The sequence below is a fragment of the Corvus hawaiiensis genome, chromosome 3 (genome assembly GCF_020740725.1).
Source record: "Corvus hawaiiensis isolate bCorHaw1 chromosome 3, bCorHaw1.pri.cur, whole genome shotgun sequence".
Lineage (NCBI taxonomy): Eukaryota > Metazoa > Chordata > Aves > Passeriformes > Corvidae > Corvus > Corvus hawaiiensis.
The window spans coordinates 89,954,722-89,979,184 of NC_063215.1; the positions used below are offsets into that span (position 1 = coordinate 89,954,722).

Consider the following 24,463-nt stretch of genomic DNA (forward strand, 5'->3'; position numbering starts at 1 on the left):
CTTGTGCCAAATGGTGTAATGTACTAAAGTGATGAAACTGCAAAAGAAAAAAAAGTCAACTATTTACTTCAGCAACAAAGGAGAAAGAGAACAGGGAAAGAGATCAAAGCCCTTAACATGTCTCTCAAAATACTAAAAAAGAGCAAAAAGAAGGGAATTTCTTTCCACATGCTTGAGGCTACTCTTGGATAAAGCCATCATGAGTAATAAACTCTTTAAATGCCGATGTCAGTCTGCAGTGTGCTTCAGTTTCAAAATACGGCAGGTATTACAGAGAGTTAAAAAGGGTGTATTTTGGTAAAATAAAAGGCTGTAGTCTATAAAGTCTAAAGTCTACTTCCCATCACTAGTACATAGATTTGACAATGCTTTAACACTGGCCACACTGAGAGAAAAGCTTGCAGTTACTTTAAACCCCTATAAAAGGTCTTTCCATTCAGAGGCAAGTTTTTAAATTGTTTACATTTTCAAAGTTAGGAGAATCTATAACTCCATCATTCACAATCATTGAACTTGTCATTTCCCTATTTTCTATGTGTTTTGCAGAAAGAATATATTGGAGTTAGAAATGTTGAGTGCAGTCAATGTTATGTACCATTTTCTTCTGGTATAAAGCTCTTTAATGCTATGTCACACTGCATTCAGGGTAAGTATGATCCTTCTTACAATTCTGGACCTCCTTACCCAAATACACATTTTCTACTCTCCCTAAAAAAAAACTAAGCTCCTCTTGGGTAAGGTACCTTCTTTTAAGAGTGTAACTTTTCTGTAGATGTTCTTTTCTTTGTGATACTTGTTTCATAGAAAAGCTTATGCAATTTTTTGAAACAGGGAATCAGAACAGGTAAGGCAGGGAGCACAAAATATAAACTGTATTATGCGTGCACAGGTCCTTAGCTGTAGTAGCATAACCTGTGTTAGCACATAACTTTTTAAACTGTGATGTAGAGGTAGTCTGAAATAATCCTCATTTTTCAGACTTAGCTCAAAAGTTTCCCAGCAATCTAGAGAAATCTGCATTTTTTTCTCTTTGGAGAAAGAGGGAAGCAAAATGAATTGCAGGGAAGAGATGATGTGAAAGAAAGAATTTAGGGGAACTAGGCAGGCCCAAGAGTTGTAGGGAAGGGGGTAGAGATGGGAGTAAGAGCATCTGTCTACATGCCTGTAAGTGTGCCTTACTAAAGCACACAGTCTTATGAGCTTGAAACTTGGAAGTACCGTTCTTCTCTAACGAAGTGATGCTTTTAAGGAAGGGTAAATAACTGCTTCCTTACACATAAATACTCAAGAACAAAAACAGTCACTTCTCTAAAATTGTGAATTAATGCTGTGCCATTTTTTGAGGATCATTTCTTGAGAAAGGCATTTTAATTAATTATACATTATTGAAAAATGGGAAAGAATTTTGCATGTCGGCCTGAATAAATAGTTCCATTGAGAGACAGAGCAAGTCACTTGGAATGCATCAGTCAACAGCAGAAATGTAAACATACTCCAGCTACACTTTCTGAACTTGTATTTCAACGTCACAGAACAAAATTTCTGTTAATGCAGGCTGACTGCTGCACTTGTTGAATTCAGTAGTAAGTTCCTTACAAAATCCAATTTAATTCACAGACCATGGATCAGAACCACATTGTGTCTGACTCTGGAAACCCAGGAGGACAGGGCCTTGCTGCAAAGGAGTCTCTGCTCTGTCTTGAAATGAGATGTATGAAGTTGGTTTGCAGAGCTGAGTAGGTTTAGAGTAAGAGCAAGCAAATAAAATTCTGAGGCCAACAGGTCTCTGTTCCAGCATGTTTGTACAACCTTATCTCTGAGATAGGTAGATCTACCGTGTATTTAATCTTCATCTGGTACTAGTCCAAATGATATAGCATCCCCTAAGACTGTTGCTTCGTGAATTGTTAAAATTACAGAAAATACCAGACTGTTAGAATTCTAGCCTTTAAAAAGTAGCAGTTTATTGGAAAAAACGGTGTGAAAATCAAACACAATTCGATTGATTGTGCTCATACTAGCCTTACTCTGGCAGCTGTAGGGGATCAATTGTCTTTGTTTAAAAACAAATAACTTCCTCATCATACTTCTTGATGGTTTTTGTTTAACATTTTTTGTTGTCTTGATAAAATGAACATGGGGGGCTTTTGTAAGGTGTGCAAAACACTGATACAGAGAAGGAAAGCTCAATTGCAGACAGAGGTGTTTAAGATCTATGCTCCAAGAGGTCCAACTCTCTGGAAAGCAGATCTGACGTACAGCAATATTTAGCTTGTGCTGGTGAAATACTCTGGCAAATGAAATGCCCTTGACTACAAAAGGCTTCTTACAGCACTTTGTTTGGCATTTTTTCTCTTGCTTGGACTATGAGGTACCTCAAAAAGCAGCCTTAGATATTGAGCTGCATGGTGACATTCCCTTGCCTAATTGTCTCCATTTTGAACCTTTTCAGGTCCTTCTGTGACATTGTGTAAGTCTCTTCTTTCTTCATTTACAGGTTTATTGTAAGTCAAATGAATTATTACAGCCTCTTGTCTGGTCTCAGGGTTGTGAGGTAGTGCAAATATGTTCCTTTAACATGACAGAGACACTGTAGTACAGCATAGTCAAATCAAACTCTGAGCAATAGCTTCTTTACGTGTTTAAAAATAAAAGGTAAATATCAGTTTAATAAGGCAGATTAATCTTAATTACTAAATGTTTATAGACAGTTTTGAGATGGTCAGAGGCAAGGTCCTGTGCAAATGCAGTATTTTATTAAAATATTTAATAAGCAGATTCTCTGACACAATAGAGGGAACAAAGAAGCCTGTCCACTCTTAATTTTCCCTACCCATAATGGTTTCTACAGAACATAAATTACATATTGTATAGCTTTATTCTGTTTTCAGAGGATAATTATACTAGAAATTCCAGCCTTCTTTCTGTGGAGGGACCTCTTTCTCAGAAACCACACCTTTTAGCAGTCTGTTTTTCATTTGAAAAGGGCTGGATTTCCGTTTATGTCAACACATTTTTACGGGATGGCTACTTTCAAGAGATGGATACAGGTAAAATGGGAAACCCTTGCTCACAAATCATAATAATTCAGTCTGGAAGATATATTATAAGCTGATGATGTAGGAGTGGAAGATTTTTTTTTTGCATGTATAGTCTGTTAGCGATGCCTCTTAATTTCATACCTGCTATTGTAACTGAGAGAGAAGCCTGTAATTCCTGTAGCAGTCATCTGAGCATTTTCAGTGGTATGTCCATAGTGCAAGGGAACTTGGACTTGGTGTCAGATGAGGCAAGGCAGGATGCAAAATGGACAGTACCAGTTGCTCTGTGTATGAGATTGGAGGCTTTTATGGATATATTTACATAACATTTAAGGAGTTTAATAAACTGAAAGTCAGGATCTTAAAATAAGGTTCACAACCCACTTGTAACATACGAGGAGGGACAAGTCTTCCATTCTCCAATGTTAAAAATGAATGGGCCCCCTATATTTTCAATTTTGTAAGAACAAACTACTGTTTCAGAAATGTTCCAACTTTCTAATCATCTCATAGTCACACTTCACTGCTTTCAACCATCCACAAGTTGCAAAATTATATTCTCATGTGAGTAATTTTAGTAAGGGGGTAGCAGCAAGAAAACTGAATTCTGTTTAAAAAAATCCCATTGAAGTCTTACTTCTGCGGGAAAAGTTTGTTTGTGTTTTTATGTAGCTGTGGTGTACTCAAGGCTTCTTTTTTCATCATTGCATATGCAAAATCCAGACCTGTGGAGCTGTTCCATGTGGTGAACAGTCTGCTAAACCCAGACTGTTTTGCCTGAGTAGCAGATTTCCATATACCTCATTATGAGTTTGGGATTTTTTTGATTTATGTAGGCTCTGTTCCTTCAAAGGGATGTATGACTGTAGACTTTATACCTACCAAAGTGATTTCTTATCAAGTACTGAGGAAAATAAAAGGCCAGATCCCGTTGGAGAGTAAGAGCTTTATTTTGCAGAGAACTTATCTTTCTAGCCAGTGTAATTTGTCATGGAAACAGCATGTAAACAGGAGGCCACACAAAGTAACTTAGCTCTTGAAGCTTTTTAATGGTGTCCAAGATGGTTCTGGATTGTTAGTGAGTGATGTAATCCACAGTGTGTAATGCAAACTTTGATTTGGTAAGGGACTATAAAGAAAGATTTAGGTCAGTACTGCTAGAAGGAAGTAGCATGGACTTTACCTAGTTGTTGCCTTATACAGCCTGATTTAAATAAGTGTTAGATCTTTCCACACCAAAGAAGCCATTATCCTGAGTAATAGCAGGTGTGCTTCAGTCTTCTGCCCTTTGATAAAGGCAAATGGTTAAGCTGCCTAAATACATCTCTGAAGTTACCTTATTTCTGTGGATTCCTACCATTCAGATATCCAGTATGTTCATGGACAGAATTAATATCCTTGTTTTTATTATTTCCTACTGGGGATGAACAAAATCACAGAATCATGGAATATAATCATAAACCAATGTAGATTGGCAAGAAGAGGCTTATCTGGCCAAGCCGCTGCTCAGAGGCGGGCAGCTCGTGCCAGTTGTTCAGCTGAGCTTTGAGCACCTCTGAGGACAGAGCACCACTGAGCCCCACTTCAGAGAAACCTCTGACTCCATCATCTCTATAATTTTCCATTAAATAATTGAAGGCTTCAGTATGCTTTCAACTTCCCTCCTCAGTACCCCCTCTCTGCAGTGTTCTCTGAAGACTGAGCAAACCCATTTCTTTCAGCATCCTCCTTACATCATCATGTACCTGGTAATCTTTCTGATCCACTAAGTAGGTTAACATCTGTGTTCTATTGGGAAATCCAAAACTGGAGTAGATGATGTGATTGATATTTGCATCTGGCTGTTTATTACTCCTCAGTCCCAATTATTTTGATTATTCTTAGCTGATTTGACTGAAGGTGGTTTTTGGAATAGCTGAGAACTTCAAATCCTCTCCTCCCCCACTAACAAGATTTTTGAACTACAGTACTGCACATCTTACTGATGAGGACTAAGAAGCAGAACTGTTCACAATGAAAAAGCTATTTCCTGGGAGAATGTTTTGCATTAGTGATACTCTTGATTTAAGTGGTTCATTTACAGTGGGTCATGGTATAACCTGTTTTTATAGATGGTATCACTCAGTACTTTTTATTATCACCACAGCATAAAATGCGCTTCCTCGTGGCCCTCTGACTTTAAGCATCAGGAAAGAGGACTGTGTAGAAATAATTTTCAAATCCCAGGGACTGTACATGTAACATGCTGTTAAATTAACTTCTTCCTCTAGTGCCCTTGGAGGATCATCTGCCCTTCACATCCCAGCCTTTCCTGGTGGAGGTTGTCTCATTGACTATGTACCCCAAGTATGCCAGCTGCTAACAAACAAGGTAAGCTGCTAGAGACAATCAGTTTTCCTTTCCTTTATGCACTGTACTGCATTTCCACAGACATCATTATTCTTCTGCCAGGTATTCTTAAGCAAGGCATATTTAGGCTGAACTACACAGGGACTACATACTTAGGCTGAACTATACTTTCTTGGTAAGAGCTGAGCACCTAAGCATGACATTGAATAGAATGACTCCTTTAGGTAAACAAGTGAGTTTGGGATCAGATCCTGGAGCAGTTTTTTTCTTAGTGCCACATGTTATGATTTAGGATAAAATGTTATTGTATTGTACAACACAGCATTGTAGTATACTGGTTTTTAGTAAATACAGATATGTAGTTTGCATATTATTTTTCTAGTTGCAAGTTCTCATACCCCAGTCATTATTGTAGGTGTTGAGTACTTTCCGTGATTTTTCTTCTCAGATGTTTCCTCCAGATGAACTGAATCAGCAGTTTCTTTGGATGTTTATACAGTAATAGCTACTTAAGGTTGCTGAAAAGGTTGTGTTCCAGTTAGCTTACTGTTTGAACAAAAAAGAATGATTATAGTATTTTGAAAGTTTCTCCATTATTTAATTGTAATTTTCAAAAGAAGGCTTAGGGGTCAACATCTAGAAATTTGCATATTACAGACTTCCTATTTGTATATTATTTTTACCTTCAATTGTCTAAATGAAGAAAAGAATTTTGTCTTTTAGAAAAAGTTCTTCAGATAGTATTTCCATAATTTTGCTGGAATCCATCATTAGAGTTGTTTTTGTTGTGGTTTTCTGTTAAAATAACTTTCTGTTTTTAAAATCTGCAAGTACACAGTACTGTTTTTATCCTTTCTTAAACAAAGTCACTTAAGCAAACTTATCGTATGTTTTCCTCCTCCCAAAATAACATTTCAGATCCTACACAAAGCCTTCAAAATAATCACAGTGTTTTATAAAATAAAATGTTTCAATTTATAAACAGAATTTAAGTTATACAAGACAGCTCTCAGCAATGGTTGTGTCAAGACTTTTTCAGTAATTTTAGGAAAGCATTTGCCAGCCAAGGAATTCTAGTATTGCCATAGCCAAGAAAACACTCTTCCTGTTCTTCTCAGTGGGGGAAAAAAGGTTCCTAAAATGCTAGGTTTTGTTCTGGATAGCAAAGGAATTTACGCAGGGAATCACATATAGAACCATACCATAAGTACTTCCAAGTCACCAGTTGTAAACCAGATGTCCTTGCAGCCCGATGACACATGCATTGTTTCTGTTATGGGTCAAACCCTGCTCACACTGTTCTCCTAAGTAAAGCCATGCAAATCAACAAAAAAACATACATGGTGTGAGGAGAATTTTGCCTTAAGTCTCCAAATTTAGCATTGTTGGATTTTGTCTGTGCCAGGATGGAATTCTTTCAAAACCCAGAATGCCTCAGAAATTGATGTTCACAGTTGAGTAGGTGGCTCCCTGAGTCAGCATGAAATCAGTGAAAGAGCTTAGTGTTCAGAAGATTTTGTTGGAGGTGCAGTCTTCAGAAACCACCAAAGATCAGTTGTGAAAGATATTTGATATTTACTTCTCTTTTATAAGCAGAATGTTATTTTGACACTTAGCCTGCTGTCAGTTCAGATAACTGATTTGCCTATCACAGCTTTCCACTCAAACTTCAGTAAGGCAAGGCTGAGCATTTCTTTCTTCCAGTCTTTGTCTTGTGTGGTTAAACAGTGCTTCAATCTATTGTGAAAGACTGAGTTTCACTCAGAAGTGACTGAAGAGATTTCTTTACAAGATATTCTGTGTGCAAGATCCAGAGTTTGTTTTAAAGGCATTTTAGGATTCTTTAGGGAAATCATGCTAAATATAGGATTCAGAGCTACTACTATGTAAAACATAAATCTTCCTTAACAAGAAATGTATGACAAACTGGGCTTTTGCGTTTTTAATCTTTTTATATCTCTGAATTTGTTTTCTTTCTTTTTTAAGGTACAATATGTTATTCAGGGATACCATAAGAGAAGAGAGTACATTGCAGCTTTCCTGAGTCACTTTGGAACGTAAGTTTTCTTTCGATCCATTTTTTCTGTAGCGTGGGGGAAACTCATTTTCTACTCGTGGTTGTGTGGCTGCTGTCCACTGGATAAGATGAAATCTAGTCATTTTTCACAGAAGGATGTGTATAGATTGTCTCTCTGTAGCAGTACTGGAATGTAGTTCAGCTTTATTTCACTTCAGTGCCAGTTGCCAATCTGATTTTTCTAGAAAATAGGTGATGATGGGAAGGGGACAGAAGGGATTTTCTCCTTGTGCAGAAGAAGTGTGTTTGTTTCTGAATAAATTACTGGAGGGGTCTTACACTAATAGGCAGTGACTGAGGTGGGAGAATGGAGAAGCAGGTACAGTTCCAAGCCTTGCAAGAGCCAGAAACCACTGCTCAGAGTAAAGGCAGAACTGGGACACCAGCTGTTCCCACCACCAACCAGTATTTTGTCTCTCAAGAGAAGAGGCTCTTAGGTCATGTTGCATTCCTGCAGATGAAAGGTCCATGGCCAGGCATGATGACAAATTAGCTTCAGAAATCAATTAATCAGGGCTTCCTTGGCACTGTGAAAGGTTGGCACTTTGGTTTCCTGCCAAAATTCTGACTTGAGCTGGAGTCCAAGCCTTTAGCTAATCGTGATGAGGGGTTTCTGCTTCCAAGGGGTGATGCCAGTGACATGGATATTTGGGAGCCCTTCAAATCTCAGGTCTCTCAAGTGAGGCTAGGAAAACAAGTGATTTCTAGCATGCACCCAAATTTAATACAACGATAAGTAGGTGACAATGACTTGAACTGGACATATGAGTAGACAGTCAGTGCAAGCTCAGTCTTTAGAAAAACATTTCCTTTTCTTCTGAGAAAACTACATTCTAGAAATGGCCAGGTGTGTGCCTATGATTATAGGACATCTGCATTTGGTTCATGAGTTCTGGTACTGTTTGAGACTTAGAGAATACCAGCTTCTGATGGTTGAAACTTTTAATCCATCTATCAAACAAGTGTTCTGTATGGAATTTTTTGTTATGATCTCATGTTTTGTATTTTGTTATATACTCTTTCCAATTTTCAAATTTAAACTCTTCTCACCCTGCTTATTTCCAGTTTTACTCTCTCACTTCCTACAGAAATAACAAATAATCTTAATTTGAGTAAGATACAGGGAATTTGTGTGTCTACAGTTTTTATCAATTTAGGATGCAGATGTAGTAGCAGGTCTCCTTTCATTTAAAAGTGTATTTTAAACTGAAAATGGCCTGTCTTTGAATAAAAACCTCCAATACCACAGCATAATTAAGATGATTACCAAGATTAAAAATTTAATCTAATTTACAATTAGCTAGAAAATTGTAACTGTTAATAAAGCAAATACTGGAAGTTTCTGAACAAACAAACAAAAATAAAAATCCCTGTATTACAAAATTTACATATTCATCATTCAGTATTAGAAGATAAAAATTGTATTCATTTTTTTGTTGTTTTTTGGTTGATAGTGGTGTGGTGGAATATGATGCAGAAGGATTCACAAAGCTTACTCTGTTGCTGATGTGGAAAGACTTTTGCTTCCTTGTTCACAGTGAGTAACACTTTGCCTCAGGCATAAATGTCTATCCTCTTGAAGATACAAGTTCAAAAGGGAAAATGTACAATTACAGGAAACAATTTAAAAGTTTTAGCTATTTTTATCCAGTGCTTAATCTATTTTTGATGTGACTTAGAAAACACAAAATCTCAGTTGTATCTGGAGAAGGGGAGAGGATGAACACCAATAGGGAAATGTTGGCTTTACAGAATGCCAAAAGTGTTCTGGGAATGTTTTGTGGTATTTTGACTCAAGATTAAGTTCACTGTTGTAACTTGGCCTTTCAAAAGTGTCAGTCATGAGGACTGTTGTTATTATACTCAGCCCAGGAATACCTAAAATCATCTGTAACTGTAAGGAATTAATGCATTGATAACAACTGTAAAGACACTTTAACATAGAGAAAATATATTACATAAGAAACAACAGCATATTGTCATTAGGATCCAAAAGTTATTCCTAGACTGAAACTGTGTAGGCAAAACTGTCTTAACAATGTAGCTAGGTTTGCTGTCATTTAAAATTTTTAAATAAACATTGCATTGTTACCAAAAAGACATTCTTAATTTAAATATATAGGAATTACTCCATGTGGAAATTAGTAAATGTGGCTTTGATACTGCCTTTTACATACTACCTTAAGTTACAGTTTCTGTTTTCCTTGTGTTAAGGTGAAATAAACAGATATCAAAGATATTTTGATCTGGGGAAATTTGGTCATGTTACCCTTTAGATTTGATGGTTAGACTTCTTATTTATGTTTAAAATTATTACATTGCAATCTGGGCAGCTGCAGCATTGGTGTTTGACAGCATTCTAGCACTGGAGTCTTCCATGTTACGTAATTTTTTATTGTGGTCTAGCTTTTCATGTGGAAAACTAATGCTGTCTTAATGACATCATAGAAATTTCTCCCAGAGTTCTTAACGCGGGAAGTCGGGATTGCCGTTGTTCAGAGCAGTCCTTCACCCTGTGTTGTATTGGAGATCATGAAAAATGGTCTCACTAATCCCTTTCCTTACGTCACCTAAGATTACCTTACCATACATTAATGACCTTAAGAGGTCTAGAAAACTCAAACCTGAAATTAAAACACTTCTGTCATATTATTATGGTTTCCGTTGGGGGGAAAACAGAGAATTAGAATTAAAGTGGTATCTTTGGGAATATTATCCTCATGAAGTCTTTACTTACATTTCAACTACAATTGAGAACTGGTCACTTGTCGTCTATGAGATGACACTTCTTTATGTACAGCCTTCTTGAAGATTTCCTACCTTTCTTACTCCCCCACATATTTGGATTAATTTAATCAGTGTTAAAATTCCTGTGGATTTGATTTGTGCTGTGGGATAATATACCTTAATACATGTTGAATCACTTAGATTTCAGGGGAATCAAAATTCAAATTTCTGCTAAATAACAGAGCAGGTTTTAACTGTGTAATATTCATAGTATTCAATTAAACTGGCACGAAAGCTACAATTATAACAGAATAGTTTATCACTATGTATTAACCCTGTGGCCTTAGAAATCATACAGTGGCTTAGCTGTGTATGCCATTGCATCACTCACTTGTTGAACAATTCACTGCAAAAGCATTTCTGTTCCATGCACTGAAGGATATTGCAATGAAGGGACCGAAACCTGCACTTCATTTCCTGAGTGAAGTAATGTAGGCTTTCATCTCCTAACCACTGACTTAACTATGCATATTATGGTTGAATATTTAGCAAGCATCTAATAAAATGTCTGGGAGAGATAGCAATAAGTTGAAAACTGTTCTACTTTATATATTTACTACAGTATGTAGATAAAGTATTCAGAGGAGAATAAATATGTCAGTATACAGCAAGCACTGTGGCATAACAAATGAAAGGAACCATAGTAAATTTTATTGGCATCTAAATTTTGGTTAAAATTTTAGGTTTGAAATTGTGAGATTTATAAATACTAACATGAGTCGTATTTACTTTAGAAGATGGATTCAGAGGTTTCAAAAGTAACTTTGGCATTGTTTTGTAACTGTTTGCATTGAGAGTTACAAACTTGTTCGGACACTAGGAAGCAAAAAACATTAGAAGTTGAAATTATTCAGAATAGTTTTATTGAGTAAAGTGGGTTAAAGAAGAGAGAAACACAAAAATAGTTCTGAATTGCCAAAGCCAAATAGCCTTAGAACAATTTCACATGCTAAACAAAAGACTGATGCTGTAGTTACAGAACGGAGAGCAGAGTCTACCCACTCTACCTTAAAACACCAAGGAGCTACCTAGTTGCAAACCTAATCATTAGACTAATGAAGCTGGTGGAGTTATTATTTTAGATCAAAGACTAGTTAAAGGAACTGTTTCTTCAGTGGTTTAGTTTTAAGAATTAATCAAGTGCTTTCAAATAAAAGACAGAAGAAATAAACATTTAGAGAAGTTCATGCATCCACATGGGAAAGGAAATCGTTAATCAGGCTTACTGCTTTTGATACTGATACTGTTTATGAGTAAGTCTCAGTATGAAGCTTTGTAAGTAAACTTCAATAGACTGCTCGCTTTTCAATAGACTTTCTCTTCTTGTTTATAAATCAGCTATGATTAGTTTTTGGAGACAGATATTTCCTCATATTCTTGTTCCTGTATACAGTCTATGTATTTATACCATATATAAATTATAGTATCATTTAGGCTGGAAAATACCTTTAAGATCGAGTCCAGCCATTGATGATATAACCAGATCAATATTAGATAAAAACACAAGTTACATTATCTGTGCATAATTAAGAATTAAATAGTGTTATTTGTCTAAACACAAGAGTAGAACTCTGAAGCAACCTGTATTTGGGCTTTTCAAAGATGATTTTTATCTTGCAAGATTTTTAGGTTATCAGCACTAAGGAGATGGACAGAAGCTGAACCAGTTTGCAGTAGTAAACAAAACACTGCTTGTGTTAGTGGTTGTTTAAGATGTCTTGAAAAAGACAAACATTAAACTAAAAAGGGTTTGTTTCACTGAACAGTATTTCAGGGGATGGAGAATGTTGAAGGCTGCCAGCATTTATATTTCCAGTTTGTGTGGGATCTCAGTCAAGGTGAAGTTGGTGGGAACATTTGGTGGAAGTCACCTTGGCTAACTGTAAGGGATTCCAGTTTCTGTGTGGATAATGCCACTGACCCAGGAGTTCCAAAGTGCTGGTCATGTAAAAGCTTGAGTTTAACTGATGATCCTTCTTGCTATGGGAATGCCAATTGAACTAGCTTTTTGTCCACCCTTTTTACTTGCCTGTGCAGTTAGGTGGTTGCCTCTGTCAGAGGATAGATCAGAAACAGGCAGCATCTTAGCACGAAGAAAGTTTTGCAACAGAAGAGAAAAGCCAGCAAGGGACCTACAGCATTAATTAGCGAAGAGGAGACTATACCTTATGAGTATCAGGCTTTGGGTGGACTTGTGCTTCTGGATTCAGGCTTTTTGGGTGGAAGTTATCAAGGCCAGCTTCTGATGCACTCTTGTTTCGATATTGCCGTCTGCACACATTTGTCAGTCTCTTCAAGAAAAGTTACGGAAAAATAACCTTGTTTGCCTGAGCCATGTCCTAAAAAAATAGGCCGAATATTGGGTGGAATATTTACATTATATTGTTTCTGTGAGCTTTTATCTAATGAGGTGTTTTGACTTTCTTATGTAGTGCTGTTTCTTTATTCTTCTCATTGTTCCTTAAATGAAAATGGGAATTTATGACTCTGAAAACCAAAGAAGGTAAAAGAGATCATGACCATGTGGATAACAAGGTGGTATCTGGTCCTGTCAGGAAAGCAGGATAGTTCAGTAGAAATGCCAAGCATAACAAAACAAATATTTCAGGAGTCTAGAATGAGAAGTTCAATGCTGATCAAAACAGTCCGCAACTATTATATTTCATTTCATTCTGTCATTTCATTATTAAATGAGAAACTGAGGATTAACAATCAGCCCCAGTGATTTAAAAGTGGCTGGAGAAAGTCAAAAGCTATTTGGATCTTACTCTTGGGAGTAAGCAGAGAAGTGTCCTTTTTTTGGCAGTCTTCTCCTCTGACTCAGTACTTTTAGTTGGTTCCATGTATTTCTTTGAATCTTGTCTTGAGAGTTTCTGAGAGCATGTTCTGCCTACAGCAAAATACACCCTCAGCTGACAGGGCTTCTTCAAAACTTTGTACATTGTTTCAATCACTCAAAGCAAAGCACTCTCTGTGACATTTCCTGCGTGGTGAAGTGTGTCTTGCTTACTGAAGTCAATGAAAACTGCAGGTACACTGCAGTGCTGTGGATCAGGCAGTGTGATAGAAAAGTAGCCTGAGTCACAGGCACAAAGTTCTGCACTAAACTGGGCATGGGCTTAGACAGGGGCTAATCACAGGACTGAATTGTAGCATTTGGAAAATTAACGAGTCTTTTGCTGATCATTTTTCTCCATGGCGTAATTTTCTCCTTTATTTCTAAGGGATACTGCCAGGTAGATTTAGTTGGAAATTTTTATTGAAAGCAGGTAATTATACTTTTTGACACTAAGAGTACTTTAAACATTTTGTTCCTCTGATTCCACCTTGGGTATTTAGCTGTACATGAGCCAAATGAGCTGGTTTTTTATCTAGTTATTCATAATGGATGCAAGTGAGCCTGAAAAGTGGTTTTCTTTTCCTCTTTTTCTGTTTCTCTGTGTTCATTTTGTTTTCATGTCACTCAGTATAAGCTAGTTGTAGGTTCTTGTTTGTAATTGCAGAAAAAGGGAGAATGGGCAGCAGGCAAGTCATAAAACTTGGTATGGACAGAAACAAACTGGAAACAACAGTTGTGATACCAATTAGGCTTTATAAGAATCTTATAGATGGCCTGATGTGGGTGGACTGGCAAGGTATTTTAAAATGTCATTTTGGTGTGGATATTATTTTTTTAATTTCTGAGAAATGCATGTATTTGCAACACTTTTAAAACTGTAGTATATTGCTGCAGACATTAATTGATGTTCTTCCAGCAACTACAAGCACTTTAACAAATGGACTGAAAGGTTTTGTAATAACTTCTTACAAAATTGCACTTTTCAGAAAACTGAACTGTTGATTTTTCTTATTTGATTATATATATCTAGAGTATGACTGCTATGTGCCCAATTATATGACAGATAACTAAAATTCTCAGAAAGGGTACCTGACATGGAAAAAGGATATAATCCTATTTTATCTAGTCAATTTTTGAAAACAAGTAATTAGGTCATAAAAAGTAATTGGCAGGGGCAGGACTTGAGTACAGATTGTGGTGCTTATTCTTCTTACTCCATGTCTGCTTTGTGTTTACATGCTTTGGTAACTCACAGATAATTTTTCTCTAAGATGAGAACTGCTTTAAAGGTGGGAAATACAGCAAGTTTGAAATTGCTCATAGTAGCAAGTAGAAAGCAAATATCTTGTTTTCAGTCCAGAAAGGAGATGATGAGCAGAGGTCTCTTGGATGAGTCCTGGGTTCAGTAACAGGCAATGCTTTCAGAAAAGAAACAGGATGATACACAACACCGCAGGATTATTAGAGATATGAAATTTCTAGAAATAAGAGCTGCATCAATATAAGAAACATTTTCTGAATCATTCTTCCCTCTCTTTCCTCTTTCTACGCAGTAACAATTACATTGTCACCAAAATAAATTTTTTCTGAGAATCCATATGTGACATGGCAATAGCACACACAGACAATTGCTGGATACCTTTTATGAAATAGATAAATATAATTCATTTTGGAATAATAAGGAATACACCTTGGTTTAGAGATGGAACTGGTCAAAAACATGCATAAATGTCAAAATGGGAGGAGGGGGGAGTGCTTAAGCTGCTTTTCTGTCTCCTTTGTCAGCAGTCCCCCTACCCCATTCAGCAGCAGTCCCATCTTTTTCCCTAGTCATCCTTTTGCTGTTCCTGTAGCAGCCCATCTTGTTGTCCTTAACTCCCCTTGCCAGATTCAATTCTAGGTCAGCTGTGACATTTCCAGTCCTGTCTCTGCATGCTCAGGGAGTGTCCACATCTCTGTGATTCCTTTTTACGTTTAAGTTTTATCAGGAGTTCTTTGCTCATGCATGTAGGCCTCCTGCTGGTACTGTTTGCCTTTCTACTCATTAGGATAGACTGTTCTTGAGCTTGGAGGAGGTCATCATGGGCCCATCTTCTCACCAGGACCGTTATTCCATAGGATTCTTCCATGGGTGGAGCAAGATCCCTGAACAGCCATAAGTCTGCTCCCTGAAGCTTAAGGGTGTGATCCTGCTGTTTGTTTTACATCATCCTCAAATGGGGCATTCACAAAAGAGCACCAAAAATGGCTGGTGGTCTAGAAAGCGTGTCATAAAAGAGTATGTTCCACAAAGTAGTTCTATGGGTCATTAAAAAGTAATAGAAGGGTAAGCTTTTAGAACTGTGTAAGGTGGCTTCAAGAGTAAAAGTGATAATTGTGATGTTCAGGAGTGAAAAGATGCAATGGGCCTGTACTGCACTTAAAAATACCTGGAGTGGCTTAGTTGGCTAGTTGGGCCAGATGGGATTACACCGGGTTGGGATTTGAAAGCTGTAAGCCTGCATGAAGTGAAGGTTGACAGAACAGGATAGCAGGTGTGGGAGCAGAGGGTCCTCTTGACCTGCAGGATAATGTCACACTGACCACAGGTGAGAAGGAAGTTAAATAGTTTCCTTTCAAATCCCAGGCAGCATTTAAAACAGAAAAAACAACTTACTTGCAAGCCTCATAATCTTAATAAAATGTTGGTGAGAGAAGACAATGATTTTGCATTTCTGCTTTTCAGGTAAAAACATGGTTTGGAAGTATTCCTGTCCAGTTGGAAAGTAATGTAAAACTTCTCAGCAATTAGCAGTGTATCTCTGCTCAGAAAGCAGAGGAATATTATTTGCAGCGATCACCAGGCTGTGCCAAGAAAGGGCATGGCTTGCTTTTACACCCATAACAACTGCAACCGTATTTAAGTTTCAAGCTTCAAACAATTCAGACAGAGAACAGACAGCTTTTAGTCACATCGATCTCATCAGCACTTAGAGAAGTTACTATAGAAACTGTAACAGCAGAAACAATAAAAGGAAATAAAAACGGAAGGAGGAGGGAATGAAGATCTTTGAGAATCTGAAGTAAAAATAAAACAAAATATAAGTAAGTAGCTGAAGCTGGTGATGTAAAAATAAGAAGCCTTTTTCTTAATTAAGATAAATATGATTACAGGGATTAGAGAAGGAAAAGACCTGTAAGGCCATTATGCCATTTTTTTGGGGTCAATATAGAGTTATGAGATATTCCACAGGATCTTTTTAGGAGGTAGTCCAGTCTTGCTGTAGAAGTCCAATAAGAGTGTGACATAGGTGGGGTGGACAATGACACTTGAAAGCAAGAAGATGTTGTAAAGCTGTTTTCGGATTATGTTATATCTCTTTAGCAGGGTCTTTGACCACATAGCTGGTAACTGCTTGAAGAATATCTTGATTTGATGTGTTATTTAGTTCCTCTGTAAAACTAAACAAATAATGAGATACTCTGTTTGCAGCACATGACTGTAACTTAAGTCATTCAAACTATTTTCCATATTTTTAAAAAGTGCTGGTTTGTATGAAGGATGGAGTACTTAAAAAAAAAGTTGCAGGTTATAATAAAGACATGGGATATTTTTACAACCATATAATATGCCTATGTTGAAAGAAAATCAAAACAATTGTAATCATAAATCTAGTTGCCACTGGTGCCGAGATTGTATTATAGTTCCCACTATCAGTGGAAGAAGAACCATAAGGTGGATACAGAAATGTCATTCAGTCCTCCTCAAATAAAAATGGGTTACATTATATTTTAAGAAACCCAAACAGACAAAACCAACTAACAAACCAAAACAAAGAAAGCTAATTAAACAAATCTACTCTGTAATGTGTCAGAATAGTATAATCCATCACAATTCATGGTTTCCATTTTGCCTGAAGCATTTTGTCTTTTATTGTTTAGTATTGTATGTACTGTTAATAAAGTAGTTGTTTCTTTTTTTCAGCATATTTACTTGTATTTCTATAGTATTTATTTGGAAGTATTTTGTACATAAGTCATCTTACTCATTTACTATACAAGTGTTGACTTTGCTGATGGGGTGAATATTTCCAGTAGCAAGGGCAGACCTAATTATTTCAAAACCAGCTGTGATTACCAAGACACCCAAAGTGCCATAAGTGTCTCAGCTAAAATTCCATAAACAGCTTTTCCTTTCAGATTTGAAATCTTGAAATGTTGATTTCAAAATAGCATCTTCCTGCAAAGAACCTGTTTTTCTCCAGAAGGGATGTCAGCCCTAATAATATTTAACAAATTCAAATTCCTGTGACTGCTCTCTGTTAACCTAAGGTCCCATACTAATGCCATTGATATGTTATTTGTCATCCTTACTCTCTCATTCTTGCAAGAATAAATCATCACACACCAAAGCAGGATAGCTGTGGCATTCAGTAATTCTTTGTGTGTTTTGAGCCAAGTTTCCCCTTTCGTTTTTTGCCAGTAGAATGTAGACTAAAGGTCTTCAGCACAAACAAAGGGAAAGATTCACTAGGCAAAGTAGCCTGAAATCCTGCCCTGTGGAGCTTTGCGCTGGACACTACAGTCCCCCAAATCCCTGTGGCTGAATCTATTCAGGTTTCTCTGTAGGAACCATGATCAATATGATTCCTGAAAGGCCTTCTGCACTGGAATTTTTATGTAAAATCTGAAGATAGCTCTTTTCCCTTCAAGTTAGGTAAAGATTTTTCACCCATTGGACAGACTGTCTGAAACAGCTTTCTCGTAGGAGAAGTCATGTCAGAAAATCTAGTAGAAAGTTTCCTTTAAAATAGGGCTTGGGAGATGTGTAAGTGATACTATGGAATATGGTGTGTGTGTTGCCACTGAGTTGCACTGTAAGTTCACATGGGTCTCATCCATATCAACACATGAAAACTGCAGAGCTCTGAGTTCAAGGAACTTTTCAGTTTGAGGTAGTGCATTCAAATCCACTGTTTTTTCCAGCAGTGTGAGCTCAATTGCATGTAAGGCAGAGAGAATGTGAAATTCAGTGGACCAAAAAAAGAACAAGCAGAAAGATGATGAATATGTACTAATAAGAGACAGAAATGCAGTTCTGGAGCCTGGAATATGTGTTTCCTGTTTCCATTACTTACTTCATCAGAAGTACTTGAGTGCAGAGGCAGTCCCTTGCCAAAGCTGGATGATAAGTAAGGAGTGAGTCAGGGAATTTTGGGAAGAGAACGGCTAGTATCAGGCTAAGATTCTTCAGTGTTCTCTGGAGATTTGAGTTTGGCATATTCTCCTTGTTTTTCTGGTGAAATAATTTAAACAAAACTTCTCACATGTCCAGTAATCATTGATTCTGAAGTATCTACTATGGCAGTCAGGATTGGAAGGACTTGTGTTTGGCTATATGAAGTATTATCTGCTATTAAGTCTTGGAAGAATTGCATCCCACAGGCTGGTACTCAGCATCAGTAGACATGTCAGCTGTTCTTTCCTTGCTCCTTCATTCCTGCTCTGGAATCCCTAAAGAACCTCTCAGCTCATGAGTGTGCTGTGAAACCATTTTAAAAATATTTTATGTAGCTAACATCATTCTTATGATGATTAGAATCATCACATTGAAAAGCTCATGCAGAAATGAACACATTTAATTGGAGCAAGGCTTTAGTGTTGGGCAGTAAATAAATGCAGATGGAGAGGGTCTGTCAGTTGGGGAAGCCAGAACAGTGTCTCCTTTGGCCATCTCTGTGCAGCCTAGGACTGTTCAGAACTGGAAACAATACTGTGTTATCTTCTGTTTGAAGGCCATTCCATAAAGCCAGTATGGATTTCATTAAGGTTGTGCAGGCCATGCAATCTTGTCGAAGTAGGAATATCAGCAATAAAATATCCAGATCATGCAGTGTTCACGAGAGCAAAACAAATTTCAGGTGCAATAAACTGCTGCAGATTCAAGCATCCCAAAGGTTAGTAAGATAACCAGTATAGTAGCATCCAAGGATTAAAACAATGAATTCAGTGAGTAAAGGTTGGCTTTTGTGAAAACAAATATCTAGATTTATAGGATAAATAAACCTTTTCCCTAGAACAGGAGAACAGTATATGGAAAAATTTGTGTGTTACTGTCTAAGTGCTTTGAAATATATTAATGGTCAGCATGCATTTCAAGCATGTTTTTTTTTCCCATCTCTTTTCTCCAGTGCTTAAAGGTGGAGAAGAGGGCACTGTGGTAAACCTGCCCTTTTCTTCTGAGCACTTCTCCTTCAGAAAACCTGTAGCAGCACTGGTACATGCTTTTTCTGAGACATTCCTTCCACATTTCATATCCTGTTGAACGAGTTGTAAAATTAGATGCTAAAGATACTATTTTAAAGTTAATAAGATAGTCAAAATCAACTCTGTAGTTGTTCATGTAACCTTAACAAACTAGGTAACCTTTTCCAGGCCTCAGATTGCTGTTTTTTTAAGAATATGAACAATTCAACCTTACAGATACCTTGCACAGTTTGTAACTTATTAATAAACCAAGGTTTTGGCTTTAAGATAACTATGTTTTGAATATGTGTACACATTAAATACTAAGTCAAGAGAAGCAAATTTCTGTGTTACTTCTAGATAGTTTCTTACATTTCAAAAAGAGAGCAACTTCAACTATTTATAAACTGTAATTAAGTTTCTTTACAACATGACTCATTCTCAACAAGCAAGTCCTTTTTCTTTTGCTTTCTTATGAACTGTGTGGGAAAATTAGGGTTCAGTCAGTGAAGAATTTACTCAATGCTTAATTACCCATAAACAGCCCTCCAAGTTCTGCTCATGTAGAGCTTGCATAAAGACATGATTTTCCCCACACTATGGCTGTCTAAAAATTGACTTTTAAAAAATGATCTGTAAATTGCAATGTAGGAGAAAGCAGTGTTTTACTGGCTTCTTTCTCCAGTCTGCTTCTTTGAGTTCCTCTTACATTAACAGTGTGATGCTTAGGAGAGCCAAAGTAAGAAATCCTAAGATTTAAATTACTTCGAGCATGGAACTAAATTAGAAAGCTTTACTTTCCTGAATGAGCTAATTGTTTAAATTTTCCAAAGGAAATGTTTCTATTTCTGCGAGAGAAGGGGTAAATGGGACTTCCTCTGACATAATTTTCATTTTAAATCTTGAGTTTGACAGCAGCATTTTTACCTTCATAACCAAATATTACTGCTTAACTCCATGACTTGTATAAGCTTGCTAGTTGAAGTGACTCACTTACGCAGATGAAGTTATTTTTAGGGAGATAATTTGCACTGTTTAGAAGAGAGGAAAAAAGGGAGAGAGAGTCCTACTAAGAGCTAGATCTCTCATTATAGTTTACAGAGCTCGTGAACCCAGCATCCAAGCAAAAGATGACTAAGCAAGGGGTCTATGGGTACTTTCAGGAATTTACAGACATGAGTCATCTGCTTATTTTCTGCAGACATATCACCAGGGTACTTTATGAGTCAGCTGTTATTTGGAAATAGTACTTGTATTCAACATGAATAGGTTTTTGTAGTTCTTAAGTAACTAGCATGCCAAACCAACACAGGCTTTTACAGTTTGCCTAGTTCAGGTGTTAATTTACAAAACTGATGTGTTGTTCTTAACTGTGATGCATTTTTCATGGCAAAGTGTGAATGTTGTCTTGCATGTAATTACAGTAACACCTTTGTCACCTTAGATATTGCATGAAGGCAGATCTGATTTTGTTATTTATGTGCAGATTGAGAGTCAGACTGCCTACATATGACCAGGTAAAAAGAAAAATTTTCTTTAGCAGACTGTGTGTGACTATGGGCAGAATTTGACCTTTCATGTCCAACACACCTTGCCAGCATTAATTACCATTGGTATTTGCTTATTTTTTTCATTCTGTGCACTAACAGTGTCAATGGACGGGCATCCACTGGGACGGAAGCAAGTTCTTGCCTTCCTTTTCTATTGCTGAAATAATAGCTGGCTACCTTGAGATAAGTATAACACTTTAAACTCAAGGCTATTTCCTGTTTACTGGTCTTTTAGGTGTGGTTGTGTTCCAGAATTAGGGACAGGTTTTTTTACTTGGTCTGGACACATCCACACCTTGTATTAAAGAAACACTTGGGTTAGAAAACTGGAAGTTTGGCGATTTCAGGTGAAGGGTAGTGTTATAAAGCAAAGGCAGTTTAAATTTTCAAAACTGTATTTGCAGTTCAGGATAATACTGCTGTTGTCCAGATGTAGGATGCACAATTTTGAATCTAGTTTGATTATCTGATTTATGTGATCAGTTTATAATCTAAGTAATTCCTGAAAATTCCTATACAGGTTTTGGTTAATAGAAGATATTTTGGTGGTACCTTCTCATAACAAATACAGGTGTCACTGTAATGAGAGCACTGCCTTAATTATCCATTTTAAGCAGCACTTCTAGTGCTAGATACTTTGTCTTAAGAGCCCACCTTTAGTTTTAGGTAATGGAAAAAACTGTTGCTGCTTGCCTGTGTTATGTAGATGGCAGTTTTGAAGGGAAAGTTAATGGAAGTTAGAAATTCTCATCTAAAAAGTTAAGTAGAAGGCTCAAACTATTACTTGAATGCTTTGCTGAAGTTTGTTATTCCTCTCACATGGTGATAAAATACGGAAGTATACAGACTTGGTTTCTCTTAAGGAGTTGGTACTTAAGAAGGCAAAAGATGCACTAGAGAAGCAGTATAAGCACTCAGAGATGAAGTAGTATATTTATAATATTTAAATAGAGAATCAGTCTCCTTGTTTCTTTACTCTTTTCCGTGGTAGAGTCCTTCAGAGGCCGAGGCACACACACCATTTGTGAGGGGAGGAGACAGCTTGCTTGCTGATAAATGGCCACGTTACACCAATGTTTTTCAGGGTTGTTATTCAGCAATCACATTCTAAAGCGGAATTTGACAGAGCAATCTTTGAATCTAACCTTTGTTAAAGCAGTGATCTGCCCTCAAATTAGCAGAACTCTGCCCATGTCATTAGCGCTTCAATACCTGCTGGAAGCTGCTGTGTGGGCTGAGTCACCCGGACTCCGGGACCTGTCACGTGTGGCTCAGCCCCTGGTCATGAACTGAGCAGGCGCCGTCCTCCGCGGGAGGATTTGTTGTGTTTCGGGACTACGGCTGGAATAGCGCGTTTAATTTAGTGTGCTTCATGGCTACAAACGCTTTCACTCCTAGAGCTTGGAGGGTAGTGTAGGGAAAAGAGAGATACGGTGTGGCTGATGTGCATCTGAGTATTTTGATGTGATTAGATAAACGGAAAGATGGAGGAACTAGCAGGATGATAGCATGGAATCTGGAAAATAAAACCTGCCTTACACTGATACCTCAGTCTGTGAGCAGGGATTTCATAGGAAGTGCTGGAATCTCTGGAAGTATTTAAAATACAATTCCACTGCAGTGTTCTTTCACTGTACAGAATTAAAAAAATGTGATTTGGAGGATAGCAAAAAGTAAAGTTGTAGGTGCTTTATAAATGAAGCCTACACCTTTAAAAGAAATACACATTCTTCTGTTAATTAGATTAGACATTTAATATTAGTAACTCAAGTCTTGTCATAACTCAATTTAACTACATATTTCTCAAGCCTCCTGAAATAAAAAGTAGACAAAGAAAATACAAACTATTATTCTAACAATGAAAAAGTTAAAAACTGGTTCTAACCATAAAAAATACACAGTTTCTAACTGTTGTAGACTATTTTATTGTTCCACCAGACCTAGCTGATCATGAGACAGTGATAAGCCAAGGAACTAAGAGGTTCTGATTTTTATTTTTAGTGAGATATTTTGGGTATTAATGACTTTGCAGTGTGTTTTTGGTTTTGTGGGTGTTTTCTTGTCTAGCAGATGACAGCAAGTTGAAATCTTTTCCAGCTCATATGACTGAATCTTTCTACATTCTATATCAAATCATTTGACCACTTTAGGACACAGACAGCTGTAGAATGAGAAAGATAATGCTTTTGATGTCCATGGGGACACTAAAATATATTGGTTAAAGCAGATAAATTTGGTTTTCTAATGGAAAGTATAACAGTGTATTTTGTGAATTTTTGAAAGGGGAGATTTCACTATAAAAGTAATTTTTTTTAATAACTAAATAATTCTGGTGGAAATTTTATGATTAACATAGCAATGCACGAGCTAAACTTTTTTTTATATCATGTACTTTACAAAAGTGTTTTGGTAAAGCAAAGTGTCCCATACAGCCAATAGGTTGGAATCATTACTTATAAGAAATGCACAAGGATGTTTTAGAACTAACCATGAGTTTCTCCTTTTCTGACACCTTTAAACCAATAGAATGGTCTGATATATTCCCAATAAGAAAAAAGGAAGAAAATACCCTGGTGTATTTTTTAATGACCTTTTTTTCTTCCTGAATTGCAGTTGACCTTCCCCTGTACTTTCCTCGAGACCAGCCAACCCTAACGTTTCAGTCCGTCTACCACTTCACTAACAGTGGCCAGCTGTACTCCCAGGCCCAGAAGAATTACCCATACAGCCCCCGATGGGATGGCAATGAAATGGCCAAGAGAGCAAAGTAAGTCAGATTGCTGTTTCCTACTAAGCATTCCATTTGTCTCATGGTCCTTGGTGGGTAGAAATTTCATGGATATAAGTGTACATTTTCAGTGTTACAAAAGCTCTGAGTCCTGGTGTTCCTGTAGGTGAGTGTAGACAGATACTCATGCTTATTATATTAGTGCCAGAGGACTGAACAAAAGAAGGCTCTTCCTGCTGGGCTTTGTATGGCACGGAGTGGTGACAGTCTCTACTCCAGAGGACTTCCAGTCTAAGTAGACGAGATAGCCCCCAGCAGGAGTAACCTGCATGGTAGCAGTCAGTTAAGGTAACTCCCTGGGGTTGTGTGGGTGTTGAGGGGACCCTGAAGGGAAGCATGTGAGCTGGAGAGAGCAAGGAAGAAAAACCTGAAAGATCTGGAATTAGGCTGTAATGAAAAGACATGGAAGAACAGGAGGAGGTAGAGCAAACCACCATTCCAGCATAGGAGGCAGTCCTATCAGATCTTGAGAAAGTTATCTAAAAATCTGAATATCTCTTGCTTTATTGCTTTTTTGTTGGATGGAAACAGAGAATCTCTGTCTCCTTCCTCTATATTTTTTCTGCAAGCCCTTGTTTTGGGCTAAGGAGAGACCACTTCAGTCTGTGTACCCCTTTAGTTAATGATGACAGGGCAGCCTCACAGAAAGGTTCTGTTGCAAGGGCAAGCTGCCATAGACAGTGGTGTCCCCAAAGCTAGATATTGTCCCTGTCTTCTCATGAAGCAGAACAGATTTTACCTGAATGGGAAAACATGGGAAGCAGCCTTGCTGCAGAATTTTGATTTTGCAAAGTGTAAAAATGTTAG

The 24,463-nt window shown here is 37.3% G+C and overlaps 1 protein-coding gene across 2 annotated transcripts in view; it reads left to right on the forward strand.

Annotated features, from left to right (window-relative positions):
- The window catches only part of BABAM2 (BRISC and BRCA1 A complex member 2), a 171,611-nt gene that overhangs the window by 117,520 nt on the left and 29,628 nt on the right, over positions 1–24,463 (forward strand). For both annotated transcript variants that reach the window (XM_048297468.1, XM_048297467.1), the window contains exons 8-11: positions 5,312–5,411; positions 7,377–7,447; positions 8,922–9,004; positions 23,482–23,635. In XM_048297468.1, the coding sequence (XP_048153425.1) occupies positions 5,312–5,411; positions 7,377–7,447; positions 8,922–9,004; positions 23,482–23,635 (408 nt within the window). The remainder of the gene's footprint in view (positions 1–5,311; positions 5,412–7,376; positions 7,448–8,921; positions 9,005–23,481; positions 23,636–24,463) is intronic.